Raw genomic sequence first — 17752 nt, forward strand, 5'->3', positions numbered from 1 at the left:
GAGGTGATCTCTGATCCAGACGGTAAGGAAAAGACAGTGTTTTGTTTTTATGTAGAGAGAGAAAGGGAAAGAAGGAGAGGGTTTTGTAGGGAAGAAAAATTACAACAAAAATCAAAATATTATCTGAAGAAAAAATAAACTGAAAAAAGGCGGGTGTTTCTTTTGGTGGAGGGGTGGAGGCGTATCGGAGACAGATCTGGTATAGATGGAGGGAGTTGGGGCCCGATTAGGGCGGTCCTCCACCCGATATGGACCGGCTACGGTGTTCACTGGACCGGTGAGGAAGTGGAAGAAGAAATGGGTCCATGTATCACCCTCTTCTGCTTCCTCTAATTCCAACACCAATCACAATCACAACCACGCTCATTCTTCCAACGCCTCTCATCTTCTCCTCTACAAGTGGACCCCTATCACCCAAAGCCATAACACCACCACCAACAACTCCAACACCGCCACCGCCAATGGTAACACCAAGGATGCACAGCCGGAACAGCTTGAAGAACCGCCTCGGAGAAAGTTCAAATATGTTCCGGTATTCAAATTACACTGTTCCCTTAGCTTTTTAATTATTTTGTCTTAGGGTTTAATGCATACATCACTGATATGTTGGCAAAGTGTTGTTTTACATTGGACGGAATGGATTGCTTGCAGTAGTGACTACAATGTCCTGATAATTTGTGTCTTATTCGGTTTTTCTTGTTTCCTTATTGTCCCCTCTTCACGAAGCAGGATTGAAACTTGTTTCCTGATATTAATTTTTTTTAATTAATTTTATTTATAAAGGTTATGGATGATAGGAAATGCGGGAACAATGAGATTACAAACAACTGATTCTAAAAGTGGCTTTCTTTTCTTCCTTTTTACGGGTTAAGTTTCGCCTGTTGGGATGTTGAGAAACTCAATCAAATTGGTTGGATTTAATTTATATTGAGATTGAACGGAATGTGGTTGCTCCATATGAATTTAAGTGTATCTGAGTATTTGAATTTTCGAGGTAAAGTTCTAAGTGGGATTACCAATCAGCTGATCAAGAAGATGCATTTTTATTATGTTGGTTTTTTGTATGACAAAAATATAACAAGTTAGTTTTCTAACTCTTATAAAAATAATTTCTTGGGGAGAGAGGTTAAATTAGCTGCCATCTTTCTATAAGTCATCAGTTGGTAAAAACTGAAGAAACTAGAACCGTGGATAAGAATAATGATTTTTTATCCCCCACCCCACCTTTCTACTACTATCCCAAGTGTCCAAGTTCTTTGTTTTAGAAGTGAATTTCACTATACTTTTAATGTGCCAAAGATGGAGTGAAGTATGGTAATTAAAGATGGGAATTTACTCTTAAACTGGAGGTGATTAGAGATGATACAATGAAGGTAATCAATGAGAAAACTCAGAAAACAGGGTTTGTTTTGTCCAAGGCAGGGATTTAGAAATAAATGATAACTGTAAGTGTGCAATGATAGATGAAAATAACAACACTAGGGCATAAGATAATGTTTCTCAATCACTCAAATATCTGACTTTTAGTTCTATGAATAAGAAAAAGGGGAGTGAGAACCAAAGTGTTGGACAGCAAGAATGCTTTTATGGTGAAGGAAAGGAAGGATATATTTTTATAGTTATCTGTAGCCCTAAATAGAGTTTAATGGAAAAGGGGATCCATTTTGTGAGGACTATGCACACGCCAAATTGGTTTTCAATAATTTGTTTCTATATTCTTGTTTGGGACAGGGGTATGCAACCTCCCTTGTTGGAAGATGGTTTTTAGCTGAACATGCATGTGATTGGAAACAACATTTTTCTGAGAAATCTTTTTCTTTTGAAGAATTTTCTCATGAAAATGACAAAAGTAAGTGATTATTTGTGAGGAGTTAACTGAAGCAAACATGCATTCATCTACAGGTGGATAGTTGCCCTTATTTTCTGAACAGTTGTAATATAATATCATTTCTTGATTAACATTTGTAGGATTTTTAGTTGATAATTTATTTATAAGTTTTTTTTTTTTTTTTTATTTTAGTATTGCATTACAATGGTCAGACAACCAGCAAAACATAATATTATTAACCATGAAGCCCCAATATTTTCCTCAAAATATTATCTAATCAATTTTGCAATGGCATAAATTTTTCTGGTTCTCATAAACAGTCACTTATGGTATAGATTTGATGTCAAAACCAAATTGATTTAATAATCTTTCAATAGCCAACTTGATGTTCCAAAAGTCATGAGGGCTAAAATGGAGGTTCACTCTTCTTTTAATTATCTAGATGCATTTGTAGTTTGTTAAATCTAAAGTATGTTTTTTGTCATGCATTAATGGTATGATTTCAGATTGGTGATCTTGATGCAGTTAGCTATATTGTGTCCAAAAAGTTAGTTGTTTCTTCTCATTAAGTATTCTCGGACATGATTCTGTGGTGTATTGCTGTAGGTTTATTATGATGTTGCATGGGGCGTTTTACAGTTTACTCTAATGTTGGAAAATGGTGTGTGCAACATGATTCTTGTTTCCTATGAATGCATTAGCAGAACAAAGTGATTTTGCTTTGAAATTAGTATTGTCTTTGAGTTGTCGTGTATAATTGTCACAGAACTAATCATGCTCAACATTATAAAATAACTATGCTGTACTAGCCAGAGCTTTTCTTCAATGGTGTACTTGAAGTCATTTGTAGTCACACCTTGGCACTATTGATGAATTGTTCAAATTTTCATGCTTTTAGTATTGATAATGAATTGATACTATTCTGTCCAATGGCACTGAAGTTGGCAAGGGGTGATAACCTGGGTGGTCTGATGATACAGGTTGCTTTACTAGAGGAGCAGAAAAATGAGGCCGCTGAAAATGAGGGTGCTGAGAAGCTTGATGAGTCTAAACCAACTGATACTGATTCGGGCGCAGCAGAGTCAGCTCGCAAGGGTGAAACTTTGGATGAAAAGCCTGACATAAATGATGTTCCAATGGAAGAAAGTCAGGTAAACCATTGCCTGTTTCTTTGTTTACGTAATGCTTCTCCACATTTCTTCCATTTCTATAAAGTATTGTCTACAAAGTAATAATTGCAGCCCACAAGCTATTCTACACCCACATAAATTGATGAATGGGAATTATTTATGCAGTTAAAATTTGACAATGATGATTGATGGTTCTCATCTGTCGTTTTAAATTTTGGACATTTTTTATGCTTCAAGCTAGCATTAGGCAATTTGAAAATTTAAGGATCGGGCATTACTATCATGCAATTCAGTGGTCTGCATGTCTCAAATATGTTTTCTGTTACTAAATTTAAAGTTCACAACACAACTGATGGACTTGATGCAATTTCGTTTTAATAATATGTAAAACTAGTGACTTTGGTCTCATCTTTTTCAGTCTCAGTACAAAAATAAGGTGGTGCGCCAAGATCTGAACGAAAGCACGTTGGATTTAAGTTTGGGCTTGACATCACACGAAGATGAACATGATTCTGATTCAAAACCTAATCAAACAAGAGATGGCCAGCAACGCTAGTTAACTTGAGTGGTAATGAAACATGAACAGGGGTCTCATGATTCTCCGGTTGGTAAGAACGTAAAAGGTTCAGTGTATACATTGGTCTGATGGAAGGGCATTGTCCCCTGGCTTTATGTTCAACCAATGGTTATCGTAGGTTGGATTATTGTAACGGCATATGGCTTTAATGTGGATTTTTTTACTCAGTGTCCTTGCTGCTCTGACCGTAATTTGTATTGGAGGAACGGATATTGTACCCATTTTCTCAATCATTGGACATATTTTTGTCCAGATATTTATTCAAATAGGATATTCTGGACTTTGAACCTTCAATCGTGTGGAGCTACATTGGATTTTTTTAGAAATTAAGATTCCTCATAAAAAAAAAAAAAAAAAACTGTTTCTGATGTCTGGAATTGAATAATTGTCTTTTGAATTGAAATTATATTACTTAGGTTTCCTAGGTAAGGTTTGAGTTTATTTTATCTTTTTTCTTACTAGATTAATTGATTTTTGTGCTCGTATACAGTAGAATATTATTCTGATCCACCAAATTTAAAAGCATATGCCATTTGTAAGACTGAAAATACGTGAAGAATAGAAATCAATCGGCTTAAATAAGTTAAAGTTATTTGGTTTAAAAAAGATAAAATAAATAAATTTGTTTTTCTTTTCCCTAAATTTATGCACCTTTTTCATTTCATATAAGATAAAAGTGGGAGCATGGTGAATAAGGATATGAAAAACATTAACCAAAATAATAATAACAGCACTAAAAGTGATAACAAAAATATATTAGTGATGATAAGCATAATAATGATGAATAAAATAATAGAGAATATAAGTGGTAATATTATTAATAAATATAAATGACGGGGTAGTGTTAGTTGTTACAATGGTAGTTAGCATAATAATGATAGTTAAGACCATGTATATAAGGTAATGAGACTATGTGTATAACAATAATATAGGAGAAATAGCAATTACGGTGATAAAAGATGAGCCTAACAATGGTACTAATGGTAATGATAATGATTATATTAGAGGTGAGTGATAAAAGATTAAGAAGAAAGTCAATTATCCTATACTATTATTATCTTCTAACCTAACTCCTTTCCATGAAGATAAAGAATTAATACTATCGAGAAGAGATATAATAGACGACAGGTTAAGAAAGTTGTATCCTATCACTACACCAAACTATTGATTAGAAAATAATATGATAGTAATCACATCCTATCGTATCATAGCTATTTAGAGTATTATATTCTAAAAAAATAAACAAATTGGTTTTTTAATTTTAGATCATATAATTAATTATGTGTTTTTTATGCAAAGTAAATTATTAATCATATTTACATCAATAACAGATTATGCTTTGTAATGGGCATTCTTCAATTTATTGTAAAAGGAAAGAGAATTTGTTGTCGTCTTTGAGAATAAAAAAGACTTTTAATTCCATTCACTCAACTAAACATTCATAACAAACGCTTTTGAATAAAGTGGGCACTTTTGTCTAAAGAGTTTAAAACATACTCTTTATTTATTTGTTTGACTGTGAATTTGTAAATAGAGAATAATTATATGCTCAGTCTCTTTTGGTAATTCTCTATCATTTTCATTTCACTGATTTTATTTTATTGGTATTGCCAGTCACAGGATACTATTACTACTAGCATTAAATATCATTTTATCGCCATTATGTTCTCACTTTTCATTTCATAAAAACATTTATGTTATGTTGGTCCGAAATTTTAGGTCCTTGTCGTTAATTGGCGAGGCAGCGTACGGATTATATGACGTAATAAAATAATAAACTGTTGCCATTTTTGTACAATTGCTTGAATAAAACTTTTCTCATTTGTATTGGCATACTTAATATTCTCACACACCCAATATTCATTAGCTTATGCAAGACATCAAGTTTCTCTAAAATTTCACCATAAAGTTGACACACCCAAAAAATGACTTTGATACTAACCAGGAGTTAGAAACAAACACACGTTTTCTTTATATAATGCCAGAAGGCTAAATAAACCCTTTGAATTTGGAAGGTGATAAGAATGCAAAGTGTGTCAGACTATGCAAAGTGATAGACAATTCATTTTTTTATATATAAACTTGTTGGTATTGTAACATTAGTTTATTGTAAACCGAACATGCTAAATTTGTCCATTTTTTAACTCGTGCTAATATTTTTAATTGTTCAACGTGATCTATTAACCTATATATCAAATTAAAGTTTTTCAACTGGTCATGTTTGACCCGTCACCATTGATATGAATCATGAATATCATACTAATATCTAATTTAAATCATAAATAAGTTTTCAACCCTACAAACATCACTGTTTTGTTTGTTTATGCAAATTATGTTCTTTTCAGTTTTAATTCTATAAATTATTTCAATTTTCAGTCTCTATCTAATATTTACTTTTATTTAATATAAAGGAAATTAGGAAAATAAAAATGATATAACATCAGTACTAATAACATGAAATCTTGAAAATAAGATAAACACATCATTATTATAAGGCGTCACACGATATCATCTTACGCTAATTACGTTAGCACTTGATGACACATTTATATATATATGACAAACTACCTTCAAAAGAAAACCTATGGCAAATTCTTGTAGCAGGTTCAAGTGACAGATTGGTATAAGACCTATGGATAATTATAACAACAAATTGTATTCAGTTGCCCGCTAATCTTGGTTCCCTTATTTTACCACAGTCAAATACAGTAGCACACAAGTGAGAATACTTTTCAACAGTTTGAAACTTGTAAAACTAAAAATGAACTGCATGTCCAAAAGTATAAATACAATTATATGTGGAACAACTGAAATTACAGCCTGGGCATCAGCTTCCAAGTACACAAAAAGATGAAATATTTAGCATCATTCTTTCGTCACAGCCGCCTCAGAGGAATAATCATGCCTGGAAAGTAGCATAAGTTAATATATGATGTGTCATAGAGATTATCACAAAGCAGAGTTTCATTTGAATATGTAATTGAGTTTCTTCCCTCCCTGTTGCCTTTTGTTTTTCCGATAAATCAAACCCAATACTACACTTTATTATTGTTGATCAAATTAATGGCTTGGTGTATGAGGTTCCAACTACTTTAAGGAACAGGGTGTTAGGAAAATCTCACTATACACACTCATAACGTGATCCACACAAATAATTTTACTCTTAAATCCATTGTGGGTTTTGACCCACACAAATAATATTACTCTTCGTTCTTTTCTCTTCAATTTTGGAAAAATATCTAAGTGTGTATCGGGAGATTTTCCCCTCCCAACACAGGACAAGGTGTGTATACAACCTTTTTATCACACGAGGAAGAATCTGTCTAGAACCCTCTAATCATCCAAAACTAAAACAAAAAAATACCCCGTACCGCAATTTTCGTGAGAGTTGGTATAAGCCTGTCCCTGCCATTGCAATGTTTACACTAAACAGGTTCCAATTTTTCTGCAACACAAATAATTCTGATAAATTTTCTGGAGTATGCAAAAACTGCACTGTACACCCCCTTCCCAGCACCAAAAACAAACATTATTGAAGTATTTTCCATTTTTTTCACTGTTCTCTTCAGCAGATTAGTATGACCAGTAAACAAAAGTTCATAAAGTAACAGCCATGCAATAAAAATAGTGCCTACATGTCCCAGAATTAACTTGAGTATATGACTGGTTGGATATCTATGATAGGTGGAATAAGATGGAAATTGAGGACCGAAATATAACAAAATTATCATTCTTTTATTAGATATTTTAAAAGCTAATGAAAGGAACGGTAACAAAGCTAGTGAACGATATATTGATTCCATAGCATTGCAATGCAATGAAACATATTTCATCAGATTGAGGGGTGAAAATAGATGTATGGAACGGAATGCAACATGTTTCATCAGGCTCCGAGCAAATGTACTTTTTAAACAATTCAAACAATGACGACTGATATCTTTCCATTCCACTCCATCATCTAAAACAGAATTCTTGTTTGCTCCAGTTTTTACACAGCCTGATAAATAAAATCTTTTTTAAGCTAGAAATGGTTTGCGTGCACCACAAGCGCATGAGGGGAGGGGGCCAGAGAGAGAAGAGCTGCTCTATATACAGAAAATTTGCAGAACCAAAGTAAGGTTAAAAGACTAAGAGATGCAAAAGTTTATGAAGAAAAAGAATGTCTAAACAATCTACACAATCATCTAATGATTCAATTTCACCACGAAGTCGATAATTTAAGGCTAGAATCCAAATTGCATGATATAGTCTCATTGGTGTCGTAATTTTGCAATACTTGAAAAGATAAAATTGTGCAACCACATCATTTACTGTACTAGTCAAAAGAATCCGTCTCTAAAAAAGCCAAACTTACTGGAGTGATAACTGTGCTGTAACGAGACCAGATAATTCCGGTAGCAGCGACCGCTGCATAAAAACCAAAAAGAATTTAGTAAAGTATAGATGTAAATGAAACTCAATGCACAAGGTTTAAACTGCTAGCAACTTGAATACAAAGTGATATCCTCACCTTTTGAGGAACCCAAACATGCACATTTGCGTGTATACATAAGAATCAAATACAAGCCAAAAACAAAAGCACAGGGGAGTGCGAGTGTGTGTGTGAGAGAGGGAGACGGACAGTCAGAGTCAGAGGGCTATAAAGTAGATAGCAGTAAATTTAGTTGTTTATCTACATGCTTACCTATTTGCTGAGGATAAGAAAGTTTCTCAGGTGGTTTAGAGAAATCAGCAATGTTAGCAATGCTGATGCCCCACTTAAAGGTAGGTGCCCAGAAGTGAACTGCACAGAGTAAGTGGTTAATTCACGCATTTGCTTAGGTTGACAATGACAATGCTAATGCTTAATAATAACATGCTCACTAGAAACGTAAAAAGTGACAACAATTTGAATTAGGGGAAAATAATGACGGAAACTTGTATATAACACAAGGAAATCTATGCATATTATTGACAAGACTGCATTCAACAATTTTCATCTTTTCAAATGTAACTCCAAAGCTAATTTACCTTCATTTACATGATCAATTTAGGTTCAACTGTATTCCTTAGGTTCATATCATAAGGTGACAAAAGCATCACATTTGTAGCTAATTGAAAGAATCCAGCAAAAATTATGCTTACAAAATGTTGATATTTGGAGATGATTTTATCCTTCAAAACAACATCTCATTTTCATGCAAAAATTTGTTTGCTGATATCTTCTTTTCTCAGATGACAAAATAAGAGCAATCAAGTTTTGCAATCCATTCATATCAAGTTTATCTACCCAACACTCCCCTGGTGTTCAGAGATATAATTAATAGACGAATTCCAACTTCCCAACAATCCAAATATCTTGCAAACATTTGTGTAACCCTTCACACCCCAAAAATCTCTTTTTCTCAAGACACAGCCCAGAGCCAAATTAGGTTATTTTAAAAAAATATATATAATATAAGGTTATAAACCAAACAATGCACGTCACCTTTAATCAAATCATTGAATCAAAATTCGTAATCTAAGCCAGCCCTATCGCTGATTAATTAAAAAAATCAACAGCATAACAATGGACATCGGAACCGCCAGAGAACAGCACATACAGAACAAAAACACGAACGGATCCCACAAAACGAAATGCAAAACTACGCACTGGTTTTTGGCCCAGCTGGATGATTCCATAAAGCTTGAAGCTTTGCAGCCGCCATGAATTGAATCTTTGTTCTTCCCTTTGATTGAGAGCGAAACGGTTCAGTTTCTATCACTGCCACAAAGAAAGGAAACAAAATATTTATATTTATATACAAAACAGTATTATTATTTACCCGTAATCATCTACAACGTTGGAGATCCACTATGCAAGTGCAGCCAATTACAATGCGACGCGTGGCCTAAACTGGGTCAACATTTTTCTTTTGTTGACCTATGTTGGTTTGCAGGAGTAAACCAAAATTTTAAAATAAATTAATAGTTTATAAAGTATTTTTTTAATACCTATTTTGGTTCTCTTCTCGGGTTTGTTCAAAGTGGTCCTCCTTTTTTAAAAAGTTTACTAAAGTCTTACTTTTTGCAAAATTTGTGCATGTTAGTCTTTTTTGCTAACGGCGTTAATTCTGCTAACGACAAAACTGCCAACTGGCAAATATTTGATGACTTGTACAAATAAAATTCGTTGTAGTCCTCATATTGGTTTAAAAATGTTTACTGTGGTCCTTGTGTTAGTTTAAAAATGTTTATTGTGGTCCACTTTTACTAAAAAAAACGTGTCAGTAAACTAAAGAAATCTGATGTCTCACATGTTCTGCGGAGCCAAGATCATCATGTCATTTTAGAAGAGTAAGTCATTTGTACATTGTTTAATACATGTTAAAGATTTCACGTGTGATCTAGTAATCCATGCGCTAACCTTTTGGGAAACTACAATCACAATAATTTGAAGTTTATCAGTGTAGTTTCACGTGTTATATTAGTAATTGTGGAGATGTGAAAGAAGAACTTATCAGTTTTGGATTGCAACACATGAAATTTTAGCTGCTTTTAGAGAAAACCACAAAAATTTCCACAAGAGCATTTTTCATTGACAAATTTGTGAAACCGCTTCCTGTCTCTAAGTAGGTGAGCGCTTGATCGAGCATTCCAGCATGGCTGCATGCTCCTAAAACACCCACAATAAACATTTTTAAAAGGGGACCACAATAAACATTTTCAAACCAACACGAGGACCACAATAAACATTTTTAAACCAATATGAAGACTACAACGAATTTTATTCGTACAAGTCATGAAATATTTGCGAGCTCGCAGTTTTGCCGTTAGCAGAATTAATGTCGTTAACAAAAAGGACTAATTTGCACAATTTTTGCAAAAAGTAACACTTTAGTAAACTTTTTAAAAAAGATGACCACTTTGAACAAACCCCGAAAATAGGAACCAAAATAGACATTAAACCTATTTTTTTAAAACTATAAATAAGTTAAAACAATATCTACTTATATTAATGTATACTGATATTCTCTTAACCTATAATAAAATGTTATTATTTATTAATCACTAGTATACTCTAGGTGAATGTGCTATACTCTTTTTGAAACAAAAATATTATCATTTTTCTAGAGCTAAAATTATTAGATAATGTATATTTACTGAAATGCATCATAACCAATCATTTACAAATAAAATTAAACAAAAATTAATTTGTAGTTTTTAATTCAAATTTAAAATGATAAGATTAAAAAAAAAAAGTATAAATGGGATGACCGCTCTTCCACCACACTAATTCCGAGATAAAATTATGTTAATCACCAAGAATTATTTCCTGTAATAGGAAATACTTTCAACCGACCACAGTCTGAGTATTTGACCATAGGTAAGAATATTGATTTCCCATGTTTTTTACACTGTACTCTTATCTTTATAAATGGACAATTTTTAATAATAATTACAATAATAAATTAATTATTTTAACATATTGTTTAATAATATATTTTCTTATTTTTTAATTTTTTTTAAAAAAATATATTTATTGTGACACCCGGACACTGAGGGCGGGGAGTGATCGCCGATGCAAGAGGCATGGTGCAGGGACACAGACAAGGAGCAGTTCCTGGCAGGCTTCCAGTGAAAGGGGCACGTGGACGAATCGAACATAGACCGGAATGAGAGGGATCTAGAGACTGTATAGGTATGGGACTATACAGTTGAAGGATAGCTTAAAGGAATTGATTTGGCTACTCATATCAACAAATGCATTTGCTTTTCGGTAGCTTAAAGGAAAGCCTTGTGTTAATGTGTGGGGGCAGTCAGCAATCTCTGTAAGTTACCGGGGCGTAACATTTATAGTTATTTTATCTTTAAACTACGTGTTAAATGGGCAAAGGTATGTAAAAACTTTTTCACTAAATAGTTCACTTGATAAAAAAACCATGTAGTTTATGAAATTATCCTCATTGGAGGCAAAATCTTGCCTATTACTTTTTTGTTGCAATCTGTTTACTTCTAACTGAAGATAGTGAAGTAACTTCTGTTTCTTTTAATAATTTTTTCTCAACACATATAGATAAGGTTAAGAAATATTCATACGTAGCACATTTTTACTTTTAATAATTATTTTAGTTATTTATTTTTTTACTTTTTAGTTATTTTATATTTATCCATACGTAGCACACTGATAAGTGTGAAAAACAGATGTTTTTACACTTATGAATGATCTTAATTTTGTAATTATTTATGTTATTACTCAGTGAAATGTTGTAATAGGAAGTAGATTGTTAAGTAAATTATTGTTCAGGAAAAGATGTATAAATGGGAATATGTCAACCAATTCTCGCAGAGCGCAAGCCAAATTTGCAGAGCCAGAAAAAATAGATTCGCACAGCGCACCAAGACCTATGAGCTGAGTGAATAAGAGAAGTTGAAAAAAAAAGGAAATTTTGAAATTCGCTTAGCGCACACATACTTGTGCGCTCAGCGAATAACATTGCAGGAATTAAAATAAATTCGCACAGCGCACACACTCTTGTGCGCTGAGCGAATTAAGGAAGTTAATTGGCTCTTAAAAGACGTGACAGAAAAGGCAGAAAGGATCTCCTGACACGAAAAATAGAAGAACGCTCTGGAGAACTGGAGAAGACCGTCAGGAGACCCTTCAAGACATCAAGACTTCACTTTCTGCAAGAAATTGCTGTAAAGAGTACGTTTTAGATGTCTAGGAGAGGCTAGTTTTTCTGTTCATTGGAATTGGTTGTATGACGATACATTAATGTAAATTTCCTGTGCAATATATGTCTCTGTTCTTGTTCTTTTCTTGACTTGCTTTAGATTATACGGAAGTATAATTCTTTTTAAAGGTTCTTTTGTACTGGGAAGTATTTTTAGAACCAGAAACGTAATAAAAGAAACTAAAAGGAACGATGCTAGGAATAGCTTATGTACTTTTGGTCATTCTAAACATCTGATTTTAATGCAAAATTATCTGTTGAATTATTTAAGGAATTAATAATTTAATAGATAATTTTAGAACTTGTTTTAAGAAATTAAATCAAGATACGCTTATGTGAATGCTTGAACAGAGAACGTATTTTATCCAGGATGTTACTGTAATGTTAGTCAAAGACCAATTCCTGGCACACCAACTGTTTTATAAAATACCAAAAATAGTTTCTTGTATTGTTTTGTATGTTTTAATGTCTAATTGAGTTATAAAAGGAAGAATTGTCATGTGTTGCACAAGTCCCTTGGGAGAATGATACTTTACTTATCCACTGTATTACTTGTAACGATTTGGTATACTTGCCAAAAAGTTATCACACACTACTTTATTAATATTAAAAAGAGCCTGGTTTAATATTTAATTTAAAATAAATACTTCATCAAATTCAATAATTAGTTTAATTTTAACAATATTAATGAAGAAAAAAAGTTGATATATATATATATATATATAATATTTAAAATAATTTATTTTTTTTAATAATGATTATCGTCATTTGAAATTTTATAACTTAAATAAGTTATAAAGATTTTGAATAGTTATTTATTTTGTTATCATGAGTACATATTCTCTTTATCATGTATTGTCAAAAAAAAATTATATTGACAATAATTGAAAAAAGATAATTCATCTTAGATGTAATAAAGTATTTCCAACATAAAAACGATAATCTTTGTGGTGTGATAATTATGTTGGTTTTGTTATAACTACAAGCGATGGTTGGCTTGACAAGTGATGTGATGAGAGGCATTTCTCAAAATAAAAAGTAAACTTTTATTGTTTTGAACTTAAGATTTGCTAAGTAAGATTATATATTAATAAGGTTATCGTTATATAATTTAAATTTTTGTATTAAGAACTATTATTAAATAAAAGACACACATGTGTATACTTATAAGACACACATATGTGTGTATATTCATAAAATCATGTGTAACCATCCAAAGTTAATAATATCGTTTTTTAATGGATAATGATATTTAAGCAACAGTTTTTTTTGACAACATTTGAATATTGGTCAAAAATTATTCCACAATCAATAATAATAATTATTATGGAGTAATTTTTGACCAATCACAGATTGACACGTAATCAATGTTAAAATGTTATAAAAAAATGTTGTCTAAATATCATTATCTTTTTTTATTACACTTTAATCGAACACATATTTATAATTGGTCTTTAATACTTACACTACCATTTTTTTCTCTATTAAAATAATAATGATAATAATATATATATATATATATATATGTGTGTGTGTGTGTGTGTGTGTGTGGGTGTGTGTGTAGGGAAAGTCAGTAAAAAAATTAAAAGATCTTACTATGAAAATAATGCAATATCACATATACCCATGATATCGAACATGCTAACTAGCATTGACCTCGACAAATAATCTAAATAGATGTAAGATCTCACAGCTTTCAAAATATTTTATTAAGTTTAAATGTGAAAGTAACTTCGAACACATTTTATTATTGTATATTTGATATTTCATTTTTGGAGTAATGTAAGAGTAACTCTTGACTCGTTCATTTGATGTTTCACTACTTTATATATTAATATACAAGTTTTAGACTAATAATAAAAATGGATCTACTTTATCAATGGTTTTTTCTATCATTGATAATTTATTTTAGTTTACATTTATATAGATTATTCGTTTCCATTCTCCGTGCTAATTTATTTTTTCTTCGTCCATTATCTTCATTTGTTGAAAAAATAACAAAAACACAAAAAATAATATTATTGAAAAAAAAGCATTGTTGGTTGAAATCCATATTAAAAGAGTTTTTAGTGATTTAAAATTTTTTGAGACTTTGATTCATAATATAAACAAATTGTTTACTAAACTCATTCGAATAATGAATGTATAAACACTTTAAAATATATATAAAAATATATTTTTACTAATAATTCACGTTAAATAAATTTAATTTATTAAATAACATTATATAAAAGTATCGAATCAAAATTTTCGAAAAACACTCGTATGATTTTATAAAATAACCTACAACACCAATTTTACATTGATTTTTCTAATTCATCCCTTGGTACCCGCATAAGTTATCAAATCATCACCATCATCAAATTCACTTAACATTTACAATAAAGTTAGAAGTTATAACTTTATTTGAAGAATGAAAATTATAATTATTTGAAGGAGAGAGAAAAGAGTTGAAAAATATGTTTCAAATTACCTAAAGTAATTTCTGCAATTTCTATTGACACGCTTTTGTTTCTTAAATTTATCTCCTTGGTCTATTTTTTCTTTCATTACAACTTGTTGTACTAGTCCAAATTCCTTTAATATACAATGCCCACTCAAAGTTATTATTTTTCACCCCTAACTTTCAATACGAAATTAAATTAAAACTCAAACATATATAATATATAATTCACTACTTTTAAAAATATTTCCACATACTTATATAGGTTTTATAGATTACTTGTTACGAGCTGAAATAATATAAATACAAATTTTGGTTTCATGGAAAAATGTGAGAAGATAAATAATCCGTGCTTGTGATAAAGCATTACGCCGATAACGATTTACAATCCATATAATAATAATTGAGGTGACAAGTTCATGTGAGGGAGTAAAAAGGCCGTCATAGATTTTATATAGGCCAAACCAATCCCACCAAACAAAACCCTAATTCATCATTTAACGTACTTCCGGAAGTTGCTGCCATTGTTATCATAACATAACTTAGAATGGCAGATTATATATATGCTCCCTTGTATAAAATAAGAGAGAAGGAAGTGAATTTTCTTTCATAAAATTTAATTTTTTAATTCTTATAAATTTATTTATCCAAATAATGCATGTTATTATAAAGTATCTTCAATTTTCTATAATGTATACTCTTGCTTTTTTTAACGAGAGATATTGATATTTTATTATATTTATGTATGAATTGGAAACTTTCTTCTCCTTAACCTTTTTGAATGGAAAGTGAAGATTAATATTATTTTTAGCCTTCAGTATTTATTTTGTTCGTCTGTTACATTATATCACTGCAAATAGACAGATAGAAACTTGATATTTTAGAGACGAGCATTTTTTCAGGAGAAAATATCAGTGTTTATGAATTGAATAAATTTGATGTGAGAGAAAGAAAAAGTAACCCAATGATTTTATAATTAATAATCCTTATGAAAATTGAATTAATTGAATTTTTGAATTAGGAAAAGAAAAAGTAAATCTGATGTGATTTGAGAGAAAGTGGAGGAGCTTAATTAAAAAAGGTAAAGTGAGGGTGAGAGTAAGAACAGTGTAATGATCACAAAGAGAAGGGTACAAGCGAGCAAATTGAGAAGGAAGAGACAAAAGAAGGACAAGAGTGCCCTAATACCAAGTCTACACAGAGTGAGTGATAAGATAGAGGAATGCCGCGTCGCAGGGGAACATTTCCCTAACCCAAAATCTACGTCACCAACTCCTCCAATACCAAAAGAAAACCCTGATTAAGAACCCCTTCAAAGTCCAAACCCCTCTCCCATTTTCTCTCTCTTTCTGTTCAGCGTTAGATAAGAAAAACAACAACAAAGACTAACCAACGCAATCACCATGAAGAAGCTCTACCATAAAGGGACGGTTCACCCGTCACCGCCGCTCATCTCCGACCACCTCGCTTTCCTCCCCGCCGCCATACTCACTCTGGCAACCGCCCTTTCTCCGGACGACCGGGAGGTTCTCTCTTATCTCATCTCCTGCTCATCCGCCGCCGCCTCCTCCACCTTCTCAGCCAACCCCCGCCGTAAAAGCGCCGCGGAAACTGCCCATTCACCTGCCTTCAACTGCAGCTGCTTCGGCTGCTACACCAGCTACTGGGTCAGGTGGGACGAGTCGCCGAATCGCCAGCTCATACACGAGATCATCGACGCGTACGAGGATTCGTTGGCTCAAATTGGAAACAAGGGTAAGAAGAACGGGAAAGGGAAGAAGGAGAAGAGGAACCAGAGGAAAGCGGGGAGCAGCAGTAGCAGTAGTAGTAAGCATGCGCATTCGAGCGAGTTGAAGCGGTCCGAGTTGGCGAGTCTGGCGACTCACGACTCGGCCGAGTTGGAAGCGGTGGTGGAAGGTAACGGTGGCGGTGGTGATGAAGGTTGTGAAGGGGTTGCGGTTGAGGAGAAAGGATCGGTGAGAAGGTTTGTGAGTTTCATCGGTGAAAGGATTTGGGGCGGTTGGGGACAGTGAGTGAATGAATGTATGAATTTGGAAGAGATAATAATGAAGAAGAAAATTAGATAATGAAGAAAGGAAGAGAAAAGAAGAGGAAAGGTAGGTCTAGATTTTAATATTTACACCACCTCCCTTACTTTATCTTGTTCCTTTTTATTTTTGCTTTTGTACATTAATCAATCGCTACCACCCTGCAATGTTTCAATGTTCTTCTGTGATTCAGGGTTTAGAGTTTTGTTATATATAATCTCTCAATCAAATCATTTCTTTTTTTCATCTTGTTTCCATTTTCTGGGGAACTGATTAGTGCCTTCTTTTAAGATGTTATTTTGAATACAAGTTTTGGCTTTGAATTCGTTTTAGTTGAGCTGAAAATTAAATATAGGAAAAAGCTGTTTCTCCTTCCAGTGTATTCATTGATCAATTTCGGCGTTCAACTCACTGATGATGATGCCCTGTTTGTTTCTACAGGCTGCAAATTGGTACATCCGTAAGTCAAAAATGACTATTTTTTTTTTAGATTTTTCTTTTTCTTAATTAATGTGTAGAATTTGAATTTGACCAATTCGTGTCTTCCAAGAAGTTTTCTTCTTTTTTGTGGTCTTTATCTTTATCTCTTTTTCCTCGTGAAACTTACCAGTGAATACAAGACAATGTCATGGAAAATCAATCCTTTGTATATTCATTATTTAAAAAAAAAAAAAAAAAACCAAAGAAGTAAAAAAACAATTTCATTTCTTAAACTTGTGAAACTTTTTGGATGATGTATTGTCCTCTGGGTAAAACAGATTTGTTCTTGATTAATGAAAGTATTTTATACTGAAAAAACCTGCATTTTCTGGGGCAACCTATAGATGGTACTGAAGCTGGAATGAGAGCAGAGTCGCAGACATGTACTGGTGTTTTTTTGTGAAGATATAAAACTTTATCAAAATGTTATTTAATGGTTTCCTTTCGGTTTTTTAAGGTATGTTTTGCCTTTTTAGTTATTGGGGCTTTATTTAATAAATTTAGTTATAGACATAATTCCAACTCGTGTTTAGATGATAAAAAATTACAT

General features: G+C 32.4%; 3 protein-coding genes across 3 annotated transcripts; 2 read left to right on the forward strand and 1 right to left on the reverse strand.

The window, feature by feature from the left end:
• Positions 1-3829, forward strand: LOC106775150. Its single transcript, XM_014662219.2, has 3 exons — positions 1-532; positions 2809-2979; positions 3377-3829. The coding sequence occupies exons 1-3, from the start codon at positions 206-208 to the stop codon at positions 3512-3514; spliced, it is 636 nt and encodes a 211-aa protein (XP_014517705.1). The 5' UTR covers positions 1-205; the 3' UTR covers positions 3515-3829.
• A 2341-nt stretch (positions 3830-6170) lies between these two features.
• On the reverse strand, positions 6171-9295 carry LOC106775229 (mitochondrial pyruvate carrier 4). Its single transcript, XM_014662319.2, has 5 exons — positions 9168-9295; positions 8220-8318; positions 7890-7942; positions 6907-6980; positions 6171-6440 (listed from the first exon to the last, which is right to left on the reverse strand). The coding sequence occupies exons 1-5, from the start codon at positions 9220-9222 to the stop codon at positions 6401-6403; spliced, it is 321 nt and encodes a 106-aa protein (XP_014517805.1). The 5' UTR covers positions 9223-9295; the 3' UTR covers positions 6171-6400.
• Positions 9296-15928: 6633 nt separating this feature from the next.
• Positions 15929-17299, forward strand: LOC106775367. Its single transcript, XM_014662484.2, has 2 exons — positions 15929-16791; positions 17164-17299. The coding sequence occupies exon 1, from the start codon at positions 16078-16080 to the stop codon at positions 16705-16707; it is 630 nt and encodes a 209-aa protein (XP_014517970.1). The 5' UTR covers positions 15929-16077; the 3' UTR covers positions 16708-16791; positions 17164-17299.
• Positions 17300-17752: the final 453 nt, after the last annotated feature.

The sequence above is a fragment of the Vigna radiata genome, chromosome 10, assembly GCF_000741045.1.
Source record: "Vigna radiata var. radiata cultivar VC1973A chromosome 10, Vradiata_ver6, whole genome shotgun sequence".
NCBI classification, from domain to species: Eukaryota; Viridiplantae; Streptophyta; class Magnoliopsida; order Fabales; family Fabaceae; genus Vigna; species Vigna radiata.